Source organism: Salmo trutta, chromosome 12 (genome assembly GCF_901001165.1).
Source record: "Salmo trutta chromosome 12, fSalTru1.1, whole genome shotgun sequence".
NCBI classification, from domain to species: domain Eukaryota; kingdom Metazoa; phylum Chordata; class Actinopteri; order Salmoniformes; family Salmonidae; genus Salmo; species Salmo trutta.
In genome coordinates, this window is record NC_042968.1 from 69,871,439 (window position 1) to 69,896,864 (window position 25,426).

The 25,426-nt window shown below is 42.9% G+C and overlaps 1 protein-coding gene across 6 annotated transcripts in view; it reads left to right on the forward strand.

The window, feature by feature from the left end:
- Window positions 1–25,426, forward strand: part of LOC115204086 (regulator of G-protein signaling 3) — a 163,971-nt gene that overhangs the window by 128,717 nt on the left and 9,828 nt on the right. For 3 of the 6 annotated variants that reach the window (XM_029769383.1, XM_029769384.1, XM_029769385.1), the window contains one exon: window positions 12,793–12,863. In XM_029769383.1, coding sequence (XP_029625243.1) covers window positions 12,793–12,863 — 71 coding nt within the window. Of the gene's footprint in view, window positions 1–4,193; window positions 4,275–12,792; window positions 12,864–23,202; window positions 23,380–23,507; window positions 23,683–25,426 lie in introns of those variants that run through there. The other 3 variants (XM_029769386.1, XM_029769387.1, XM_029769389.1) reach the window with 3 other exon arrangements.

The following is a 25,426-nucleotide window of genomic DNA, read 5'->3' on the forward strand; positions in this document are numbered from 1 at the left end:
TGGTGTTCAGCTCATTTGTGATATATCATGTAGAATAGATATAGTAAATCATGTGTACATGGACTTTGTTACCTTATGGGGAAACTCATTTCAAAATAGTCCCAGTGTTATCTTATGAAGAGCTAGGTGTTGTGATATATTGGGTAGGGATCTAACTCGCACACAGCCTCCAGAGAACAGGATGTGGGTTGTTTGCCTCTGCTGAGAGGTGGAGGATGACCCGCCGTGACCCAGGTATGGGCGCATGTCTGACCCTCATCATTCCCCAGCTGCTCTCTCTCTGTATCTCCCTCCTCCCTCCTCTAGTGGAATGCTGTTTACACCATTCCTCCCCTGTCCCCCTCTTCCCTCTTTTCCTGCTACAGCTTTTCACAAACTGCCCTTTGTTTCACTGACAGCTGAACTTCACCTCTGAGATTCCCCTCAGGTTAACAGAGATTAGGTTTGGGGTCAGGTCTTCAGGTCTCCCCTTCCATCTCCCTTGTCTCCCCCCTTCCCTCTCTTTTCCCTCTCACTTCACTGTCAAAGGCATTTCTCATCATAGCTGCACTGGCTGTAATGAAGGTCTCACTGCTACCTTTGACATGCAGTCTGGGAATGGAGAAGAATTCCTATAGCTAATAATAGTCAGATGGAAGCATCGCCATCAAAAATGTTTTTCCTTTAAGAATCCTTCAGGAATTTCGTCCTTACAGAAAATAACTTACGGAAAAGGGTGTGATGCAGCTAAGACTTGGGGACTGGAAGGCATGCCAAAGCCGTGGCTAAAAATACGAACCAAGGCTGATCATTGGTTGGATAAGCCGTTTGGGAACGTCGATAATGTTGGGGCAGATGACCCGCGTGGCTTTTTGGAGTCTAAGGAAGTCTGGCTGGTCTATGTGAAGTGAGCCACATTGTTTCACAACATCCTATACACCACAGGAAGTTCTTACTCAGACAGGAAGAAGCAATCTCCTGCATCCCCCTCTTCAAAGGGGGAGACACTCTAGACCCAAATTGTTACAGACCTATATCTATCATACCCTGCCTTTCTAAGGTCTTCGAAAGCCAAGTTAACAAACAGATCACCGACCATTTCGAATCCCACCGTACCTTCTCCGCTATGCAATCTGGTTTCTGAGCTGGTCATGGATGCACCTCAGCCACGCTCAAGGTCCTAAACGATATCATAACCACCATCGATAAAAGACAATACTATGCAGCTGTATTCATCGACCTGGCCAAGGCTTTCGACTCTGTCAATCACCACATTCTTATCGGCAGACTCAACAGCCTTGGTTTCTCAAATGACTGCCTCGCCTGGTTCACCAACTACTTCTCAGACAGAGTTCAGTGTGTCAAATCGGAGGGCCTGTTGTCCGGACCTCTTGCAGTCTCTATGGGGGTGCCACAGGGTTCAATTCTCGGGCTGACTCTTTTCTCTGTTTACATCAATGATGTCGCTCTTGCTGCTGGTGATTCTCTGATCCATCTCTACGCAGATGACACCATTCTGCATACTTCTGGCCCTTCTTTGGACACCGTGTTAACTAACCTCCAGTCGATCTTCAGTGCCATACAACTCTCCTTCCGTGGCCTCCAACTGCTCTTAAATGCAAGTAAAACTAAATGCATGCTCTTCAACCGATCGCTGCCCGCACCTGCCCGCCAGTCCAGCATCACTACTCTGGACGGTTCTGACCTAGAATAGGTGAACAATTACAAATACCTAAGTGTCTGGTTAGACTGTAAACTCTCCTTCCAGACTCACATTAAGCATCTCCAATCCAAAATGAAATCTATAATCGGCTTCCTATTTTGCAACAAAGCATCCTTCACTTATGCTGCCAAACTTACTCTCGTAAAACTGACTATCCTACCGATCCTTGACTTCGGCAATGTCATTTATAAAATAACCTCCAACACTCTACTCAGCAAATTGGATGCAGTCTATCACAGTGCCATCCGTTTTGTCACCAAAGCCCCATATACTACCCACCACTGCGACCTGTATGCTCTCGTTGGCTGGCCCTCGCTTCATATTCGTCGCCAAACCCACTGGCTCCAGGTCATCTATAAGTCTTTGCTAGGTAAAGCCCCGCCTTATCTCAGCTCACTGGTCACCATAGCAGCACCCACCCATAGCACGCGCTCCAGCAGGTATATTTCACTGGTCACCCCAAAGCCTATTCCTACTTTGGCCGCCTTTGCTTCCAGTTCTCTGCTGCCAATTACTGGAACGAATTGCAAAAATCACTGAAGCTGGAGACTCATATCTCCCTCACTAGCTTTAAGCATCAGTTGTCAGAGCAGCTCACAGCTCACTGCATCTGTACATAGCCCATCTGTAAATATCCCATCCAACTACCTCGTCCCCATATTGTTATTTATTTTTTTATTTTTTCTCCTTTGCACCCCAGTATCTCTACTTGCACATTCATCTTCTGCACATCTATCACTCCAGTGTTTACTTGCTAAATTGTAATTACTTTGCCTTACCTCCCTAATCTTACCTCATTTGCACACACTGTATATAGAGTTTTTCCTATTTTTCTATTGACTGTACGTTTATTGCATGTGTAACTCTGTGTTGTTGTTTGTGTTGCACTGCTTTGCTTTATCTTGGCCTGGTCGCAGTTGTAAATAAGAACTTGTTCTCAACTGGCCTACCTGGTTAAATAAAGGTGAAATAAAAAAAATAAAAAAAGTGCTGAATAACGAGAATGAGGGGGGTCAGATTAAAAATAATACACCCCCACACACACACAAGCAGGCATGCACACACACACACATATACACACACACACACAAGCAGGCATGCACACACACACATATACACAGACACACAAGCAGGCATGCACACACACACATACACACACACAAGCAGGCATGCACACATACACACACACACACACAAGCAGGCATGCACACACACACATACACACACACACACACACACAAGCAGGCATGCACACATACACATACACACACACACAAGCAGGCATGCACACACACACACACAAGCAGGCATGCACACACACACACACACACACACACACACACACACACACAAGCAGGCATGCACACATACACATACACACACACACACAAGCAGGCATGCACACACACACATACACATACACACACACAAGCAGGCATGCACACACACACACAAACAAAGGGTATGGGGCTGTACTTATTGTACTTATTGTTCATGATAGCATCCTATTGATTTTTTCTTCACTTAGAGTGAGGAGTGGCTTGTTGTTGTGTTTCCTGTCTGTGGTTCATTGAGTTCATCATCGAAGACACACACACTATTTGATTGTGTGAGACTGTATTGGACTTTTCTGAATCTTATGTGTGGGTGTGCGTTTGTGTATCAACGTGTGTGTGTGTATCAATTTGTGTGCCCGTGAGACACTGACAATATCTCCATCTTTCTTGCCCTGTCCTCTTCTTCTCCAGTGGGTGTTGAGTGACATCTGAAGGGGCTTTCTGACTAACAATGGAACGGTATGGAGGAGAAAATCTACAGTTACACGCGGAACACAATAGGAAACATTCACCATGTAACAGTTACATACAGCTCTGTCTGAACCAACTCTGTTTTAGAATGTTGTTCTAGGAAGCGGTGCCAGGCACAAGGACAGAGCACTAACCCTGGACACTTAAACATGTCATTAAGGATATTAAAGAAATTACAATTGAACAATGTGCTCCAGGAATGTGCTATCAAGCCAGTGATGTCAAAGCACTCGCATTAAACAAAGGAACAAGTCCGAAAGTCGGCCATGTTTAAAGGAAAGTTGAAACTTGCCTTTATGTTGTAACGAACTTACGCTTCAACTATCTCCTGTCTTTACCTCATCCAACAATGGACTCAAAGTGTGATTTTGTGTTGCATTTGAGAATATTCACTCATCGAGGTTAGCTTTTGCATTTGATTGTGTTTCTCCCATCTCGTTTAACCTCCGTCCAGGAAAACCTCTTAAGTCCTCCATTAGGCCTGTTTTTCTTTTTTCCACTTTTTTGTCCATTCTTCACCAAGACCCATTGTTGCTTCCATGCAACCAGGAGAGAACACAGAGAAGCCTTGTACTATGCTTTTTGTCTTACCCTGTTCCCCCCTTCTCCTCTCCTCCTCGGTCCCCCCTCTCTCCACCAGACTACACAATGTCAGGAAACTGGGTCTAAAGGGTTCACACAAACCCAGACCTGCTCTAATGGAGCGAGGGAAAGAAAGAACGCAGGCCCGAAGGAAGAAGGAAAAGGCTGGACATTGTCCAAAGGTGAATAGTCAAGTTGTTTTTTTGGTGGAGGAGAGAGAGAGGATGCATGATTAAGGCCAGGGCAGCAGGATGCAGCAGCCAGGCAGCAGCTGGAGTGAACTGCTGAACGGAGGTTGGGTATACAAGGACTAACAGACTGGGGGCCAACCCTTCACCTTGAGGGCTTTGCTCTAGGCTGTTTTGCAGTTTGAATTGATTGCAGTGTTTTTAGCAGCAGTGGTTAGTGTATGTGTACATCACTCGATGTGTGAATGAAGTTGTTTTTTGGGGGTGGTTTTACAGAATGTTTGAGTGTGTTTTTTGTTTGTGTGCACTGTACACTGAGATTACAAAATATTAATATTATAAGAACACCTTCCTAATATTGAGTTGCACAGTCTCAATTTGTCGGGGCATGGAGTCTACCACGTGTCGAAAGCATTTCACAGAGATCCTGGCCCATGTTGATTCCAACGCTTCACACAGTTGGCTAGATGTCCTTTGAGTAGTGGACCATTCTTGATACACACGGGAAACTGTTGAGCAGTGTTACCGTTTTAAACACAAACCGGTGTGCCTGGCACATACTACCATACCCCATTCAAAGGCACTTAAATCTTTTGTTTTGTCCATTCACCCTCTGAATGGCACACATACACAATTCATGTCTTAATTGTCTCAAGGCTTAGAAATCCTTCTTTAACCTGTCTCCTCCCCTTCATCTACACTGATTGAAGTGGATTTAACAAGTGACATCAATAAGGGTTCATGGCTTTCTCCTGGATTCACCTGGTCAGTCTATTTCATGGAAAGATCAGGTGTTCATAATGTGTATTTCTGTGGTAGTGTTTGTATGTGCTGTATGTGTGAATATGTTCCGTATTTGTGTAGAGTGTTTATTTGTGTTCAATGTTTGCGAGAAACACGAGAGTATGTGAGTGAGTGAATGTGTGTGTTCTCCTTCTCTCTTTCTACTCATGCCATATCCCAGCTCTCTGTTATCAGGGAACAGCAGGCCAGTGGTGTGACTGCCAGCTGATGTTCTGAACCACAACAACCCTCACTGAGTGCCATGTCACATCGTGGACAAATAGATTAGGTGTGTGTGTGTGTGTGTGTGTGTGTGTGTGTGTGTGTGTGTGTGTGTGTGTGTGTGTGTGTGTGTGTGTGTGTGTGTGTGTGTGTGTGTGTGTGTGTGTGTGTGTGCATGGGTGGCATATGTGCATCGATGAGTGTGAGTAAACGTGTGTGTGTGTGACTGATCAACCCCCCCATCAACCCACACCATCATCCCTCCTCCGCTCTGAGCCCCTTAGCCTGGGAGTGTACAATGGCAGGCCCACTGGTGTCTCTCCTCAGTGGAGCATGTGAGAGAGTGTTCCTGCTGTGGGCAACTGCTATGCAGCCATTGGGGCGCAGGGCTATATATACAATGCATTTGGAAAGTATTCAGACCTCTTGATATTTCTACATTTTGTTACGTTACAGCCTTATTCTAAAATGAAATACGTTTATTTTTACCTTTTCAATCTACAAACAATACTCTATAATGACAAAGCAAAAGCATGGTTTTTAGAAATGTTTGCAAATGTCTTAAAAATAAAAAACTGAAATATCACATATACATAAGTATTCAGACCCTTTACTCAGTACTTTGTTGAAGCACCTTTGGCAGCTATTACAGCCTCGAGTCTTCTTGGGTATGACACTACAAGCTTGGCACACCTGTATTTGGGGAGTTTCTCCCATTCTTCTCTGCAGATCCTCTCAAGCTCTGTCAGGTTCGATGGGGAGCGTCTCTGCACAGCTATTTTCAAGTCTCTCCAGAGATCGGGTTCAAGTCCGGGCTCTGGCTGGGCTACTCAAGGACATTCAGAGACTTGTCCCGAAGCCACCCCTGTGTTGTCTTGGCTGTGTGCTTAGGGTCATTGTCCTGTTGGAAGGTGAACCTTCGCTCCAGTCTGTGGTCGTGAGTGCTCTGGAGCAGGTTTTGATCAAGGATCTTTCTGTACTTTGTTCCATACATCTTTCCCTCGATCCTGACTAGTCTCCCAGTCTCTGCTGCTGAAAAACATCCCCACAGCATGATGCTGCCACCACCATGCTTCACTGTAGGGATGGTGCCTGTTTCCTCCAGACGTGATGCTTGGCATTCAGGCCAAAGAGATCAATCTTGGTTTCATCAGACCAGAGAATCTTGTTTCTTATGGTCTAAGAGTGCTTTTGGTGCCTTTTGGCAAACTCCAAGCGGGCTGCCTGTCCAAACTTTTGACTAGTTTTGTGTATCTAATATATACTGCTCAAAAAAATAAAGGGAACACTTAAACAACACAATGTAACTCCAAGTCAATCACACTTCTGTGAAATCAAACTGTCCACTTAGGAAGCAACACTGATTGACAATAAATGTCACATGCTGTTATGCAAATGGCAGAGACAACAGGTGGAAATTATAGGCAATAAGCAAGACACCCCCAATAAAGGAGTGGTTCTGCAGGTGGAGACCACAGACCACTTCTCAGTTCCTATGCTTCCTGGCTGATGTTTTGGTCACTTTTGAATGCTGGCGGTGCTTTCACTCTAGTGGTAGCATGAGATGGAGTCTACAACCCACACAAGTGGCTCAGGTAGTGCAGCTCATCCAGGATGGCACATCAATGCGAGCTGTGGCAAGAAGGTTTGCTGTGTCTGTCAGCGTAGTGTCCAGAGCATGGAGGCGCTACCAGGAGACAGGCCAGTACATCAGGAGACGTAGAGGAGGCCGTAGGAGGGCAACAACCCAGCAGCAGGACCGCTACCTCCGCCTTTGTGCAAGGAGGAGCAGGAGGAGCATTGCCAGAGCCCTGCAAAATGACCTCCAGCAGGCCACAAATGTGCATGTGTCTGCTCAAACGGTCAGAAACAGACTCCATGAGGGTGGTATGAGGGCCCGACGTCCACAGGTGGGGGTTGTGCTTACAGCCCAACACCGTGCAGGACGTTTGGCATTTGCCAGAGAACACCAAGATTGGCAAATTCGCCACTGGCGCCCTGTGCTCTTCACAGATGAAAGCAGGTTCACACTGAGCATATGTGACAGACGTGACAGAGTCTGGAGACGCCGTGGAGAACGTTCTGCTGCCTGCAACATCCTCCAGCATGACCGGTTTGGCGGTGGGTCAGTCATGGTGTGGGGTGGCATTTCTTTGGGGGGCCGCACAGCCCTCCATGTGCTCGCCAGAGGTAGCCTGACTGCCATTAGGTACCGAGATGAGATCCTCAGACCCCTTGTGAGAACATATGCTGGTGCGGTTGGCCCTGGGTTCCTCCTAATGCAAGACAATGCTAGACCTCATGTGGCTGGAGTGTGTCAGCAGTTCCTGCAAGAGGAAGGCATTGATGCTATGGACTGGCCCGCCCGTTCCCCAGACCTGAATCCAATTGAGCACATCTGGGACATCATGTCTCGCTCCATCCACCAACGCCACGTTGCACCACAGACTGTCCAGGAGTTGGCGGATGCTTTAGTCCAGGTCTGGGAGGAGATCCCTCAGGAGACCATCCGCCACCTCATCAGGAGCATGCCCAGGCGTTGTAGGGAGGTCATACAGGCACGTGGAGGCCACACACACTACTGAGCCTCATTTTGACTTGTTTTAAGGACATTACATCAAAGTTGGATCAGCCTGTAGTGTGGTTTTCCACTTTAATTTTGAGTGTGACTCCAAATCCAGACCTCCATGGGTTGATAAATTGGATTTCCATTGATTATTTTTGTGTGATTTTGTTGTCAGCACATTCAACTATGTAAAGAAAAAAGTATTTAATGAGATTATTTGTGTTGTTTAAGTGTTCCCTTTATTTTTTTGAGCAGTGTATATATCTCATTGCTTAAATGTATGCATAAATAAGACCTTATAGATGCCCAGTCTTGTTCATGATATGGTTTCAGTTTTTTTTCAGACCACCTTTTACTGAGGAGTGGCTTCCATCTAGCCACTCTACCATAAAGGCCTGATTGGTGGAGTGCTGCAGAGATGGTTGTCATTCTGGAAGGTTCTCCCATCTCCTCAGAGGAACTCTGGAGACCTGTCAGAGTGACAGTCCGGTTCTTGGCCCTGACCAAGGCCCTTCTGCCCCAATTGCTCAGTTCTGCTGGGCGGCCAGCTCTAGGAAGAGTCTCGGTGGTTCCAAATGTCTTCGATTTAAGAACGATGGAGACCACTGTGTTCATGGGGACCTTCAATGCTGCAGAACTTTTTTGGTACCCTTCCCCAGATCTGTGTCTCAACAAAATCCTGTCTCGGAGCTCTATGGACAATTCCTTCGACCTCATGGCTTCGTTTTTGTTCTGACATGCACTGTCAACTGTGGGACCTCATATAGACAGGTGTGTGCTTTTCAAAATCATGTCCAATCAATTGGATTTACCACAGGTGGACTCCAATCAAGTTGTAGAAACATCTCAAGGATGATCAATGGACGCATGATGCACCAGAGCCTCATAGCAAAGGGTCTGAATACTTATGTAAATAAGGTCATTCTGGTTTTTTTGTATATAAATTTGCTAAAAAAAATGTGCTTTGTCATTATGGGGCATTGTGTGTAGGCTGATGAGGATTTTAATTTTTTTGTTGATGAAAAAATAATATGAAATCAATTTTAGAACAAGGCTGTAACATAACAAAATGTGAAAGAAAGTCAAGGGGTCTGAATACTTCACAAACGCACTGTAGCCTGGATCTAACCCTTCTGTTGTTCCTCTGGTCTGAGGAAACTACTATCCCACTGTGTGAGGAGCTGGAACGCGGATTGTCAGGGAACCATGCAGCTCTGCTGTAGTATGTGGAGGTAGTATACAGATTATTGCTTCACTGGTATTAAGGAGATTTTGATTAATTAAGTGATAATGCCTGAGAAGCTGGTGTTTGGAGGATATATTGGCACGGGTGTTGTTAGCCCCAAGATGAAGTCGAGGGCCGGTATACCGTGCCAATATATCCTCCAATCACCGACTTCGAGGGCATTATCACTTTCATACAACGGGTTACCAACACATTCAAATAATGATTGACCTATTTTCATAAAAAACATTATTTTGATGAGTTTATTCACACTATTGCATCCTTCCACTAGTTATAGTCCCAACACAAATCTAAGGTAGCTACCCAAGCCAGTTGGTTGTTTGTTCTATTGGTTCGATTGCCAGAGCTGCAACCCAGTTAAATTGTTTTGTTCTGTATCTACGGCAGTCATTCGTTCTAAATGTTCCATTGCCATTCTGGCTGGCAACGTTCTTATCCCTTGCTTGCTAGCTAGCTAGCTAACTACGGCTAACTTACAGTCATGTCAAACAGTGCAGCCAGAATAAGAGTAGTAGCTGCATTTGCATTTGTTGAAGCTGTTTTCTATTGACATTTATTTGGAGACATCCATAACAATGAGTTAATGATGCGCGATTTCGTCTTGCATAGAAAATATGCTCTCTCGTCAGGACAGACGCGCTAGCCAACAACACAGCTAACACAGTGCATTTAAGTTTTGTTTGACCTGTTGACATTTCTTTGTATATATCCATAAAAATGATGCCAGCTGATTCATGATTTCAACTTGCTGAGAAAAGCTGTCTGCCTATTTGTCTCGTCTCGACTCCCAAAACGTTAATTACTATGGGACAGCTGGAGATCGAATTTCAATATTGAAACCATGTTGCAACTGTCGGAGAGACAGACAGCAAGGTTTATACAAATCTCTGCTGTTGAAAACCAAATGCCACTTTAAAAGAAATGTGAGATAATGTCTAGATGCATTTTATAGTGGAGATCAAGTTTTTAAATTGCCTGGCTGGGCTGATGAGACAGTGGATTGTGCAGTGAGATGGAACAGAGAAAATAGGCATTTCAATGTCCTAGCTTTAGCCGGTGGTAACTTGTGGAATAAAGACCGGCTGGAATGGGGTTTTAACCAATCAGAATCCAGGATTAGACCCACCCATTGTATAACATGCACTATCTCATCACTTATTCAAATTGTTATACCTGTATTTGAATCTTAACACCTATATTTTCATGGTTACTTTATAGATAACCTCAGAATGTCTTCTTATGGGATTATTATGTGGTAGGTATTAAGGTTATACCTAGGTACATACAAAACAGGTTGTACAGTATCTTAGGTTTCAACATGCTATTGTATTCACTCTGTCTAGGTATTCAGTCAGTAAGTAGTTCTAGGTTAAGTTGCCATGTTCCTCCTATAAGAAACGGCACGCCTTCACGGCGGAAATGACCACCCTGAACTAGGTCTACATCACGTAACCAGATGCAATCCTACATTACGTGAAAAATGAGTCTTTATCAACAGAGTACAGGAAGTTTGGAAAATCTGAAATCTCCGTCCTTATTGTCGGCAATGGTCATGTTACAAAAACCTACCGGTGTGTTTGTAGTAGGGAACCCATAAACATTCCCTTTAAGACACAGATTAGAAGGGAGTCAATGTGTTCCTGTTGTTCGTAATCAATCTTTTTGTCAGTTGGAGGGTTGTTTCAAAACGTCACGTGAGCCTGGCATTGAGTGCTTTATGGGTCGAAGGGGCTTGCAACATGAGGAACATGCCTTTCATTGACTTCCTCCCCATGGCTGGAACCTCATCGTGTGTCTTAATTTGGGGCTCCACACTAAAGGCTATAGCAGATGGTGTGTGTGTGTGTGTGTGTGTGTGTGTGTGTGTGTGTGTGTGTGTGTGTGTGTGTGTCAGACAGACAGACAGACAGACAGACAGACAGACAGACAGACAGACAGACAGACAGACGTGTAGGCAAAAGCAGACCATGCTCTCCTGTTTCCATGGTACATAAAATAGAGTTGTGACCTCTGGATTAACTAGTCCTACAGTAAACCCTGTGAGTAAAGAGCAGGAGGCCTGGGTCGGCATGACTCCCCCCCTTGTCCTCTCTGGTTTCTGGGGGAAAGCCTGGCAAATGGCTCCCTGGGGTCTGGGGCACCCTGGTTCTCATGTTTCCCCGCTAAGATTAGACACTTTATTTTGATGTTGCTGCTGACCCTACTGACCTAATGGGGGGATCTGGTAGTTGCACTGTTCTCAGGTTTCCTTATAGTAGATGAGTTGTGTGTGTGTGTGTGTGTGTGTGTGTGTGTGTGTGTGTGTGTGTGTGTGTGTGTGTGTGTGTGTGTGTGTGTGTGTGTGTGTGTGTGTGTGTGTGTGTGTGTGAGTGTGTGTGTCAGTCCTGAGCTTCTGGGGCTTGGAGGAGACAGGCGGCTGCTAATGACCTACACACACATACTGTAGTTACAGTAACACTGACACTGAGACTGCTGTTCATTATACAGCTGTTCCTCATTTGTACGTTGTCATGCATTAGCTCAGAGAATATTTTGTCCTTGTGTCGTTTTCCATTTTACCGCTGAGCGTTGATCTTTAGATGCCAGGTTACAGAAGCTGTTTTCTTACTGTTTCAGTGTATTGTTTTGGTCTGCATCCTAGTAGCCCTGCGTTCAGTCACACCTTCAGCAGTGCAATGGGAACATCTACTCTGTGGTGGAAACAGTTGGCCAGACAACTGACTATGTGTGCTTTACACTGGGACTTGTTGAATAGGTGTCCACTTCCAGTAATATGGGTAGGAGGTGTTATAGTTTCAGTTTGACTTTGATTATGTTTTAAGATGGCACTGACCTCAACTATGTACACAGCACATGTTTAATGTCTGTGAACTCCTTGCCAACTGTTGATACAATAACACAATGAAGTGCTTTTTTAGGCAGTGTCTATGTTATGTTATTCTCATATGTCAATTTGAGACACAGGCAGGGATATAAACTATACTGTGTACCTAATGTATCGGGAAATGGTTGCCCAGGAGACCATTGTCGAGAAAAACACTTATTGTTTCAGTGCAATAACAGCCACACACACACACACACACACACACACACACACACACACACACATTGTGTATGGTGATCTGTGCCCAGACTTCTGCTCAGATTCGAAGTGTGTTCTCACAACACAATGGGCATTTTTCTACAGTTAGGGACACACACTCACGTGTGTCCCTAACATGCTGAAGTCTCGCCCTCCTCCACTCCTCCCCCTCTTTTCTTTCTCAGCCAATCAGAGATAGAGGGTCTTTGGAAGTGTAATGTGACACTGAGGCCTATAGGCTTAATAGGGGCCAGGGCGCGCACACACACACACACACACACACACACACACACACACACACACACACACACACACACACACACACACACACACACACACACACACACACACACACAGAGAGACCAGGAGGAGGTGGGAATATGTGCTGGGATGCTGTTGAGGATTAGCCAGAGCGGCGGCAGGCTGTGTGTGTTACGGACAGGACTACACTCTACCTCCAACACACTGCATACTTTAGCCTAGGGACCCACAGCAGGGACAAGTGACTCTAGGGACTAGGGGCCGTGTGAGGATCTAGGGATCCATCTGTGTTGTTACTGAGTACTGAGGAGACTGGATGATGCAGTGTGTGCTCTCCCTTCTCTCAATTCAGCTCAGTGCCGGATCCCCATGCAGCTGTGAAGTTGGCCCTGAAGGGTCGAAGAAGAAGAAATCCAAGAACCTGTAAGTAACCAAACAACCTTTGATTGACTGTTTCCTGTCTTTGGTTTTCTGTCTTCTTTTCTCTGTAGTTGAAAATGAGGAATGTCTTTGTGTGGTCAATGGGAAATCTCATGGCATGTGTTCTAGCAATGCAGACATTTGATCAAACTAGCATTAATAATGCTGCTTTATGGAGTTTCCCTATTTGACGTAAGCAGGATACCTGAACATGGTTGAATAAGAGAATGTCCCAAAAATTGGGGATTCTTTTGTTTCCCATTCTTTGACCATGAATTGAACTCTGAACACAATTTTAAAATTGTTGTAGTTCTATTGACCTTTATAAGCCAAAGACAAAGATGTTAATTCATTGTTGGGGTAGTGTGGCATAACCCAAAACATTTTTTCCTTATACATGGATTCCCCTGCTATATACAGTACAGTGTCACCTCACATTAATGTCATTAGCCTTAATGCTATTGCCTCATGGCTATCAGACACAGCTCAAGCAACAAGCTCAGGCTTGCCATCCGCTCTCCCATAGACTGTTAAAACAGGTGTCAGATCCACTGTTGAATGCTAATGTTTTGAATAAGCCCATGAGGGTATGTATGTTAAGAGGTGTGTGCTCATTGAGACAGTGAATGGCTATTGAGTCTGATTCAGCAGATTGGCGGATTGGGAGTCTTACCTGAAAGAAATCCCTGGCCTGAAGGGATTGTGAATGCATTGCACCATGGAGTGGAGAGGGAGAATTAACTTCATCAATGGCAGATGATCTCCATTCACTTCCTTAGGTGTTAGATGGTGTGTGCCTGAGTGTGTCAAATGTGTATATTGTGAAATTAGAGTGTGTGTGTGTGTGTGTTTTGTAGACCTGGATTCATATACTATTTCAAATATGTCAATTACTTTCACATTTCATATATTTGATTGTATTTTGAAATACATTTGGGAAGTATTTGAAAATACTCAAATACACATAGTCAAATACACTCCAATGCATTTAACACATATATTTGAAAATAGTATTTGAAATAATGTAGAACTTCAATTAAATGCTGAGTCTCAAATAGTTGCCTGTCCCTTTAAATTCAGCAAATAAATGTCTGTTTCAAATAAACACCGGGTCTAAATTAGTTGTTTGCGAGGTTACCATGAATTGTTTAATGTTTAATCTGTTCCGTTAAATAATTCAGTAATACATTTTTTTTTATAGCAATGATCTGTTTTTATCGCCAGTAAGAAACTTCTGGCTAACAGCTGAGAACATGTACACAAACATGCATACTGATGCCACACACTCACAAACACATACCCTTTCTCACTCACCACATGCACTGCTGCTAATCACTTTACCCCTACCTATATGTACAGCACATAAACTCATAAAAAAAGACCCTGTCTTTCAAAGATAATTCGTAAAAATCCAAATAACTTCACAGATCTTCATTGTAAAGGGTTTAAACACTGTTTCCCATGCTTGTTCAATGAACCATAAACAATTAATGAACATGCACCTGTGGAACGGTCGTTAAGACACTAACAGCTTACAGACGGTAGGCAAGTAAGGTTACAGTTATGAAAACTTAGGACACCAAAGAGGCCTTTCTACTGACTCTGAAAAACACCAAAAGAAAGATGCCCAGGGTCCCTGCTCATCTGCGTGAACGTGCCTTAGGCATGCTGCAAGGAGGCATGAGGACTGCAGATGTGGCCAGGGCAATAAATTGCAATGTCCGTACTGTGAGACGCCTAAGACAGCGCTACAGGGAGACAGGACGGACAGCTGATCGTCCTCACAGTGGCAGACCACGTGTAACAACACCTGCACAGGATCGGTACATCCGAACATCACACCTGCGGGACAGGTACAGGATGGCAACAACAACTGCCCGAGTTACACCAGGAACGCACAATCCCCCCATCAGTGCTCAGACTGTCCGCAATAGGCTGAGAGAGCCTAGACTGAGGGCTTGTAGGCCTGTTGTAAGACAGGTCCTCACCAGACATCACCGGCAACAACATCGCCGGACCAGACAGGACTGGCAAAAACCTGAAAAGGCCACTCAGCAAGGATGAAGCCACTGATCCAAAACCACCACAAAAAAGCCAGACTACGGTTTTCAACTGCACATGGGGACAAAGATCGTACTTTTTGGAGAAACGTCCTCTGGTCTGATGAAACAAAAATAGAACTCTTTGGCCATAATGACCATTGTTATGTTTGGAGGAAAAAGGGGGAGGCTTGCAAGCCAAAGAACACCATCCCAACCGTGAAACACGGGGGTGGCAGCATCATGTTGTGGGGGTGCTTTGCTGCAGGAGGGACTGGTGCAATTCACAAAATAGATGGCATCATGGGGCAGGAAAATTATGTGGAAATATTGAAGCAACATCTCAAGACATCAGTCAGGAAGTTAAAGATTGGTCGCAAATGGGTCTTCCAAATGGACAATGACCCCAAGCATACTTCCAAAGTTGTGGCAAAATGGCTTAAGGACAACAAAGTCAAGGTATTGGAGTGGCCATCACAAAGCCCTGACCTCAATCCTATAGAAAATATGTGGGCAGAACTGAAAAAGTGTGTGCGAGCAAGGAGGCCTACAAACCTGACTCAGTTGCACCAGCTCTGTCAGGAGGAATGGGCCAAAATTCAAGCAACTTATTGTGGGAAGGTTGTGGAAGTCTACCCGAAGTCTACCTGACTTAAGACAGGGAATTTTTACTAGGATTAAATGTCAGGAGTTGTGAAAAACTGAGTTTAAATGTATTTGGCTAAGGTGTATGTAAACATCCGACTTCAACTGCATGCAAATAGTCAAATAAAATTACTTGTTTTTGGCTGTGTATTTGAAATACCAGATACAGTATTTGAACCCAGGTCTGGTTGGTGAAGGAGGGGATTCATACATTTCTTCTTTTTTTCCCCCCGTACTGGTCCCCCGTGGGAATCAAACCTACAACCCTGGCTTTGCAAACACCATGCTCCACCAACTGAGCCACACGGGACCACGTTGGAGCCTCAGTGATTTTTCGGCTGTTAATTGAGCCTTCTTCACACTATTTCATGAAGATGATCGGAGAATTCACAGCCAGTGGACAATAGCCTCTTAATATATGCTCAGCCTGATAGCTGATAGCTTTCAGAAAATCAACAAATTATGAACATTTGAATCAGAAGCATCAACAGCCACATTTTAAGCATAATCATTAAGTTAATACAATGCAATATATATATATATATATATATATATATATATATATATATATATATATATATATATATATATATATATACAGTGTGTGTGTGTGTATATATATATATATATATATATATATATATATATATATATATATCTTTACATGCTAATGATATTAGCCACTACTTGACAAAGAGTTTACATTCAGATAAAGGTGACACCCCTAGGCCATGAGATGGTTTACTTGTCATGAACCACTCCCACCTCACAATGGTATCTCCCGCCACTGTTTGATTGCCCCAGGATAGTATGTTTATACAGCTGAGGGTCTGAAAATGTTAAATGTGCAGGTGTTGAGAGGCATGTACCACACCTCCTATAAGCGAGTGAGTAAGTGAGACTGTGACAATAAGGTGTCTGTTCACAAGTCGTTCAACTCTTCCTCCAGTCTCCTTTTAACCTCATTTCATCTAATTTACTCAACAAAAGGCACATCTCAATAGGTGATCTAGGTCCTTTCCTATTTTGTTCTCTATTGCTCCTCTATTGTTCCTCAAGAAATGACATCACATTTGACCATCAGAGCTTGAATGCCCTTCTCCTTGAAGTTTTCAGTTGTGTCTAAAAAACACTATTTTGCACACATTTTTTTTTTTTTCCCTTTAGTGTGTGTACTTCACTATATTTATACTTTGGATATCACTTTTCAACAGAAACATTTAAAACATCACTGGACTAAGTCTTTAAGTGTGACTCAGTCAGTCACACTTCTTCTGACTTGAGTCTGTACATGTTGAGTGGATGTCTATTGCTATCTACTCTAAAAGGGTTTTCTGTCTAGTCTCAAAGCAGTTTTCTGTCTAGCCTCAAATGAGCCAAACGTGACTGACCCAATTCCAATATGTGTTTGGAATACCTACACCTACTTCCCACTCACTCATCAACCAATTTTCATACTCTGATGAGGACACATAACCAGAAGCCTTATGACTAGCATAGACACACACACACACACACACTTGAACACACCACCATGGCATTTTTTTGCCTTTACCTCCCTTATCTCACATCATTTGCTCACATTGTATATAGTCTTATTTTTTTCTACTGCATCATTGATTGTATGATGTTTTATTCCATGTGTAACTCTGTGTTGTTGTATGTTGTCGAACTGCTTTGCTTTATCTTGGCCAGGTCGCAATTGTAAATGAGAACTTGTTCTCAACTTGCCTACCTGGTTAAATAAAGGTGAAATAAAAATAAATAAATAACACCAGAGCTCTAACATCAAATATCTTGTAGCTGACTGCTCATCCATCTCCCCAGTGATACAATACCTCTGAATTCTATCTCAGGAATCTGACCCTCTCTCCGGGCTGAAACCCCAGCCTATTCACTGTGAGACGGAGCTCCGGGGAAATGAAATGTGACACACCAGATGTGGGGAATAATCATGTATGCAACCACTTACACCATCAAGCATATGTGGGGGACAGTGCAGCCGGTTAGAGGAATGTAGTTGTAAGTTGTTGCTTTTGAGTCATTTCACAAAAGCATGAGTAGGGAGGATATTGCTGAAACTGGGAATTGACGTGTAGAAGGGTTGGATTATAATGGAATTGTTTGGTTAGGGAAGTGTTTTCTTGAGGGTATTTGCATTTATATATCTGACATGTATCCAGTTAGTGGTGTCAGAGGTGTCAGAGGAAGGCCCTAAAAATAGTCTAAGACCCCAGCCTCCCCAGTCATAGACTGTTCTCTCTACGACAGCATGGCAGGCGGTACCGGAGCTCCAAGTCTAGGATCAAAAGGCTTCTCAACAGTTTTTACCTGCAAGCCATAAGACACCTGAACAAGTAATCAAATGGCTACCCGGACTAACAGCATTGGGTACCCCCCAACCCCTCTTTTACGCTGGTGATACTCTCTGTTTACCATATATGCATAGTCACTTTAACTATACATTAATTTACATACTACCTCAATTAGCCCGACTAGCCGGTGCTACTGTATATAGCCTCACTACTGTTATTATTATGATCCTTTTTTTATTTCCTTATCTATTGTTCACCTAATACCTATTTTTTACTTAAAAATTGCACTGTTGGTTAGGGCCTGTAAGTAAGCATTTCACTGTAAGGTCTACACCTGTTGTATTCAGCGCACGTGACAAATAAACTTTGATTTGATTTAGTGCAGTGGTTCACAAACTTAGTCCTCGGGACCCCAAGAGGTGCACGTTTTGTTTTTTTCCCTAGCACTACACAGCTGATTCAAATGATCAACGCTTGACGATTAGTTGAATCAGCTGTGTAGTGCTAGCGCAAAAAAAAACAAAAAAAACCTGAAACCCTGAGTTAGTGTGTGCTACATATGCTACTTTGACTAAGCACTTGCTCTAGATGATGTTGCAATGTACTTGATTCAAACCTGTGACAATCTGTTAAGTTACTCAACTATTTAGCTGTAAACCGAACCTGTCTCTTGTCCTACTTCCCCGAATGACCTCTTCCTCTTCTTACCTCCTTCTTCTTTGTACCTCTTCCCTCTCTCCATTGTTTTCCTTTACCAGGAGACTGAGTTCTGTCTGAAACTTGAATCCTTGTCTTTGTAAATCACACTCCTCCTTTCTCCCTGTCTCTTTCTTTCATTCCTCCCCCTCTTCCTTGGTGAATACCTCTCACCCATCCCTCTGGGCCTCTGTGCGTGTCTTGAACCTTCCCAGACTTTATCTGCTAGTGATCTTACATTACCTCCTACTAGTCCAATGTCTGTACACTATGCACCCTTCAGTCTTTTCCGAGGCCCCCCATACATATGTAGGAGGCCAGGACAGGCCAGGATATGAAGATGTAGACACATTCCTGTGGCCTAAAGCCCTATGTTTAGCACACATCTCCACTTACGTTCGTAGGGAGGAAAGCACCACATGAGAAAATAATGCAATATGGGCTTAATGCGAATGCAACTTGTTGTTTTGCAAAAATGGTGCATTGATGTTACTGGACATGTTTGAGTTGTGCGTTCGTATCTCACGTTCAGAAATCGGCTGACCTGAATAGGATTAAACCAATAGCTCCTTGTGGAAAGGAAAACAATTGCGACAATGTTTACAGGTATTTAATAATCTGTTAACCAATACTATAATGGGTATTAAGGTTGAGCTGCTAATTGCCTAAGTATTAATGAATGATCCTGGATCAGGGCTAACTGGTGGCTGTGGCATAGCCTTACAAAACTGCTGTTTGGTTTGAGGTGGTTGTGTAGCTGGTGCCGGTTGATCTAGAATGCTGGTCAGTAGTACACTTTAAACCCCAATATGCTGTCATTACTCACATTTTTGGAGGAAACCCATTGCAATTAATATTTATGAGGACAGTTACTTAAAGTGATTTTCTAGTCATTACTCAAACCGAACTATGTCCATCCCACCCCACCCACCCACAAACCCCATTAGGTCAGGACAGGACAGCACCCTAGGGTGGGACCCTGTTAAGCCCCAATGAAAGAGAGCAGTGTTCTACTGGTCATTGAGTCAATCTACTTCATACCCCCACTGTGAAGCCTGATTCCATTGAGCCTGATGCGCTAACTGGCTTCACAATGATAATGTTGACAGTCTGAGCTAACCGGTCATAGAGAGCTAGCTAGTTTGGCTCACCATGAACAATGTAGAGGCTTACAGATGTAGGATCATAATTTGAGCCAGTTTGCTACAACAGGAAAATAATCCTGCAGCAACAGGAGTTGTGAATTATTATTTGGATTATAATTAATTCACTTTTTTGTTGGGATTGATCCATTTCTTGTTAGGGCAAATCAAGTCTGACATTTTAAAGTGGAAATTACACATTTTAGAAGCCTTTTTAAACCTTGAATAAATACACTACAAGTTTGCATTTCTGTGCAGGAAAATTCTTAGCAACAAAAGAGTGACACCTGGTTTTCAGGTAGACTATAGCGAGAGTCTATTGTAGTCGAACTGTTGTCGAAACGTTATCAATGTTGGTGCAGCGTTTCGGAGCCTCTGGCAGGTGTCTGCAGTGCAGATTTGATTGAATTCCAGGTGGAGTTTGTAAGAGGAAACAAAAGTTTCCTTTATCCAGACAAGCTACTAGACTGGCCTCCCTCCCTCTCCTCCTATCCCTACCCATGCTTGTCTGGATGTAGCACAGCTGCTTGCCTGGGCAGTTCATATCCTCTCTGATCCCCTTCCATTGTTCATTGTCACCTGTGCTACAGGGGCAGATGTTAGAGCTTCCCCTAGGCAACGATCCCGACACACCTACTGTATCTCCCCCAGCACTGACAGAAATCCGGGCGGGCAACTCACACACACACACACACACACACAGACACATACCAACATGCACGTTCTGTAGGCAGGCACACATATGCACGCACACACACACACACCCCAGACGAAAGGGTAACATTACCCCAGACGTGCTAGAATAATATCCACCTGTTGTTTTGCTACATGACAGGAAAGATAAAATGTGGTGAATGTATTTGGGATTTTCTACGAGTTGTGATAGTGATTATAGTTGTCATATAGCTGAAGTAGTAGTAATAGCTCTACAAGGTTAGGTCAATAGAAGTTATTGCAGCCATTGTAATTGTCTAGTTTTAGGGTTTACTACTTGTTGTTGCAGAGGTAATAACAGGTGTAGATGTAACAGTAGTAGCTAGTAACAGTAATTTAGAATCAAATGGCCACCCGGACTATTTACATAGATTGCTGCTCCTCGCTGTTTACTATCTATGCATGGTCACTTTACTCCTACCTACATGTACAAATTACCCCGACAAACCTGTACCCCCGCACATTGACTCGGTACCGGTACCCCCTGTATATAGCATCGTTATTGTTATTTTATTCTGTTACTTTTTATTTTATTTTTGAATACTTTATTTAGTAAATATTTTCTTAACTCTATTTCTTGAACTGAATTGTTGGTTAAGGGCTTGTAAGTAAGCATTCACGGTAAGGTCACAATTTGATACACACTCCCCTATGTATTTATTTGGACAGTGAAACTAAACCTTTAAATTTGGCTCTATACTCCAGCATTTTGGATTTGAGATCAAATATTTCATATGAAGCAACAGCACAGAATGTAACCTTTTATTGTAGGATATTTTCATACATATCTGTTTTACCGTTTAGAAATGAATGTACTTTATGTATCTAATCCCCCCATTTAAAGGTGTCATAAGTATTTGGACAAATTCACTGATAGTGTATTAAATTTAGTAAAAAGTGTAGTATTCAGTCCCATATTCCTAGCAGTCAAAGATTACATCAAGCCTATGCCACTACAAACTAGTTGGATGCATTTGCAGTTTGTTATGGTTGTGTTTCAGATTATGTTGTGCCCAATAGAAAGTAATGTTAAATAATGTATTATGTCATTTTAGAGTCACTTTTATTGCAAGATTTACAGATGCATAAATATCATACCCCCATGATCTTTGTGCATCTGAAACTTTCTCACTCATCATTGTTCACAATTCATTCAAGATTATCTACAATCATAATAGCATCCACATTAATATACAAGTGTTTAGAATCATGTTCTCTTCTTATTTACAACAAAAGGGACTCCACGTGCATAGCGCTTTGAATTTATTTCACTGTTGGATTTGTTGCCCTACCAGACTCAGAAGAAGAGGAGAATATGTGGTTTTCAAAAATGGCTTTATGGAATAGCTAGTAACTTGTAAACATTTACCCATTACTATGTTAGTGCTATTTTAATAGCAATGTCAAATAATATATAACATTGGTGTTCAAGCCAATTCTGTTATGACTGTAGCCTTCCGTTTTTTAATTCCGAAGAATGTATTGTGATGGTAATGTCGTTTGTTTATGATGTTCATTATTAGTCTTTGGCTGAGGACGCTAGCGAGCTACAGTATCTTCAACCTAGCCTACACTCATACAACTGCTTGGTTGTTTGGATGACCCAACTGCTGGGTTGCAGGCCACTTAGTTGGGTTGTTTTCTTTGAAAAGAGCCAGGGTGGGGGGCATGGCTTAGTAGGTGCGTGGCATACAGATAGTCATTTTAGGCCACCTGTGCAAGTAAATGATATTCCTGTTAATCTGTTCTGTTGTATTGTTGTCACATGTTAAGGCTGAACACTAACAGCTTTGTAGCTTCGATGAGGCTTACAGAGGTGTATAACTTCCTCAATAGCCTTTGCAAATGCCAATATTGGAAGAGCTACCAGTTTACTACTATATGTAATCAGGAATGTTAATATTATATGTAATATGCATAAATATTCAAGGAAAATGTGTATTTGTAGTGTACAAACTTCATATCATGAATAGGAATGACATTTACTCTCACAAGTGTCCAAAAATAATGATCTGACAGCCAAATCTCCAATAAGCCCCACCTCCAATCTTCTGATAGGCTGCCGCTGCTACAATATGTTATTAAAAAGGCTCAAGTTTCAACTCCTCTATCACAAAAAGGTTACTGTTTGAACCTTTACACTGGCAGCACAGTATCAGTGTATAAGGGTCAATCTGTGGTGCTTTTGTGAAAAGATAGACATCATGGCACAGGGGTTCTTCGAATAATATTTTCAGAGGGATTCATCGAGGAACCTATTTGACCACAGGGGCAATCTTTTGAACCCCAAAAGGTTCTTCGAGGTTCCTTTACTCCTAAGAGTGTATAGGTGAATTTTTCCAAAGATTTATGACACCTTCATATGGGGGGACTAGATACATAAAATGCATTCATTTCTAAATGGTAAAACAGATATGTAGGAAAATACACTCAAATAAAATGTGACATTTTGTACTGCTGCCTCATATAAAACATTTGTTCTAAAATCCCAAATGCTGGAGTATAGAGAACAATAAAAAAATTTTTGCTTCACTGTCCAAATAAATATATAGAGGAGTGAAGTTGTGAAATTAAAGCATTTACTACCCCATCAAATCCAGTCCGGGCTCTAATCTCTCATGGACAAACTACATCATCTGACCAATTACGCGAGACTAGTTCTAGGTTAACCAAGATTACCCAGGCTCAGACAATGCAGCTCCATCCTCTCAGAATAGTGCCTTGTGATTGGGTGAGCCCTGGGCCCGCCTCCCCTGGCTCCCGGACTATATAAAACCACAGAGGAGCCTCTCCCGGGTTAGAGGAATGTGACAACTGAATTACCCTTGCCCTGAGCAAATACACACACATACACACACACATACACTACACATACAGGACCTATACACACAGGACTGCACGCAGGACCCTAAAGACTTGGGCCAATGTTCCCCGTTATGGTCGACTTCTCAGAGAAGTACCTGGAAAGGTAAGTTAGAACCCATGTGTGTATGCTCTCTGCTGCTTTTAGAATAAATAAGGAGAGGGAGGGAGAGAGGGAAGGAGGGAGAGAGAGAGAGAAGGAAGGAAGGTGACGTTTTAGGCTCTGAGGGATACTACTCAAAAGCTGTTAGGAGGCTAGCTGACCTCTCTCCTGAATCTCATTTGCCAGTTGCTGGGTGAGAGGACTCACGTGTGCTTAAATCTATTTTGAGGACACTTGTATCTAGAGATTGGCCTTGTCTTTTAATAATCGGCCTGGATTTCTTAAGTGGTCTCTGTGGTTGGTAAGGTGAGTAATGTTGAGAATGGACATTTAAATTAGGTCGATGGCTTAGTTTGGTGTTGATTTATATATACTGAACATTGTAGGACAATTCCTATTTTCAGCATTTTCCTTGGTTGGAGAACTGTACTACTGTATTGGAATTCAGATTCAGGCGCTCCTGAAAAGTACAGATTTATGTCTCAGTGTGTTTGCCTGTTCTGTTTTTAAACAGCCTACCCCGATCCCATGGAAGTACTCTGGAAACCCACATTCCTATTCAACCTGGTCTCAGAGCCTTTCATAATATTCTGTACTTAAATCTGAGACACTCCAATTAGTATGATACTGTATGTTACGTTTCATATGGTATGTTTTAATTTGTGTATTACCATCACCCATTTCGTATGATATGTTGCAAATTAAAATTGGAATATTATATGTTCCGAATTTGCAAAACGTACAATATGTTGCAAATTTGCAAATCATATTATATGTTCCGAATTTGCAAAACTTATGATATGTTACGAATTCTAGCTCGGTGGCTAACATTAGCTTGCTGGCTAACGTTAGCTAGGCTAGGGGTTAGGGTTAAGTTTAGGAGTTAGATTAAAGGGTTAAGGTTGGGATAAGGGGAAGTGTTAGCTAAAAGGGTTAACATTAGGGGAAGGGTTAGCTAACATGCTAAGTAGTTGCAAAGTAGCTAAAAAGTAGTAAGTCGTTGAAAAGTTGCTAATTAGCTAAAATGCTAAAGTTGTCCGTGGTAAGATTGGAACTTGCAACCTTTAGGTTTCTAGATGTTTGCATTATACCACCCTACTTTCATTTTTCCCTCAAGTAACCATCTGTCCTATGTAACCATTCCAAATGTGACATATCCTACTAATTTCAGTGTCCCAGATTTACATTTACTACGTTACGTCTAGTCTATGAGATCAGGCTGTCCTATTTAGTCTGTGAGAAAATAATGGGAGGACCTTACTGTCTCTTGCTCAATGAGAATGATGTTGTCCTCATAGTGGGGAATAACAGGGATATGTGCAGCTACACTGTGTTATGCAGACATATACACGCACGCACGCATGTATGCACACACACACACACACACACACACACACACACACACACACACACACACACACACACACACACACACACACACACACACACACACACACACACAAGGGAGGCATGTGTGTATACGGTGCAGGGCCAGGCACATAACCTACTGCAAACAGCCAGAGTGGCGGACGGGGCAAAAACAACCACAGAGTCGTTGACCTTGGGGTCTACCCCCTACCCTTCTACCCTCTATCCTGACTTTAGTGGGTGGGTGCTGCCTGGAGGTGTGGAGAAGGGATCCAGTACACACAGGAAAACAGAGCCACTGGGTAGCACAGAAAGGTGGGATGTAGAAGCAACAGCAGATGTGTTTTAACAAGCCTGATTAACTGACATGGTTGAAACATCTAGTAGTTCAGAGCAAGACTTCATGCCCCAAACATTGAGTGATGACAGGCATGCGTTTTCTCTGATTCTATAGTGGGACGTTTTCTATCTTTTCTGGCTCCTATGCTACTATACATTTATATCTGTGTAATACCTCAACGTATAATTCTTTAATATAGTACTATACAATGTACTTTGGTGTAGCACATTTCTAGTATGTCAACAATGTTATTTGTCTCTCTATGTGATTTAACGTTGGTGTTGACATGCCCCCCCATCACCCGTGGCTGTCAGTCAGTCAGCCACACTGTAGTACATCTAC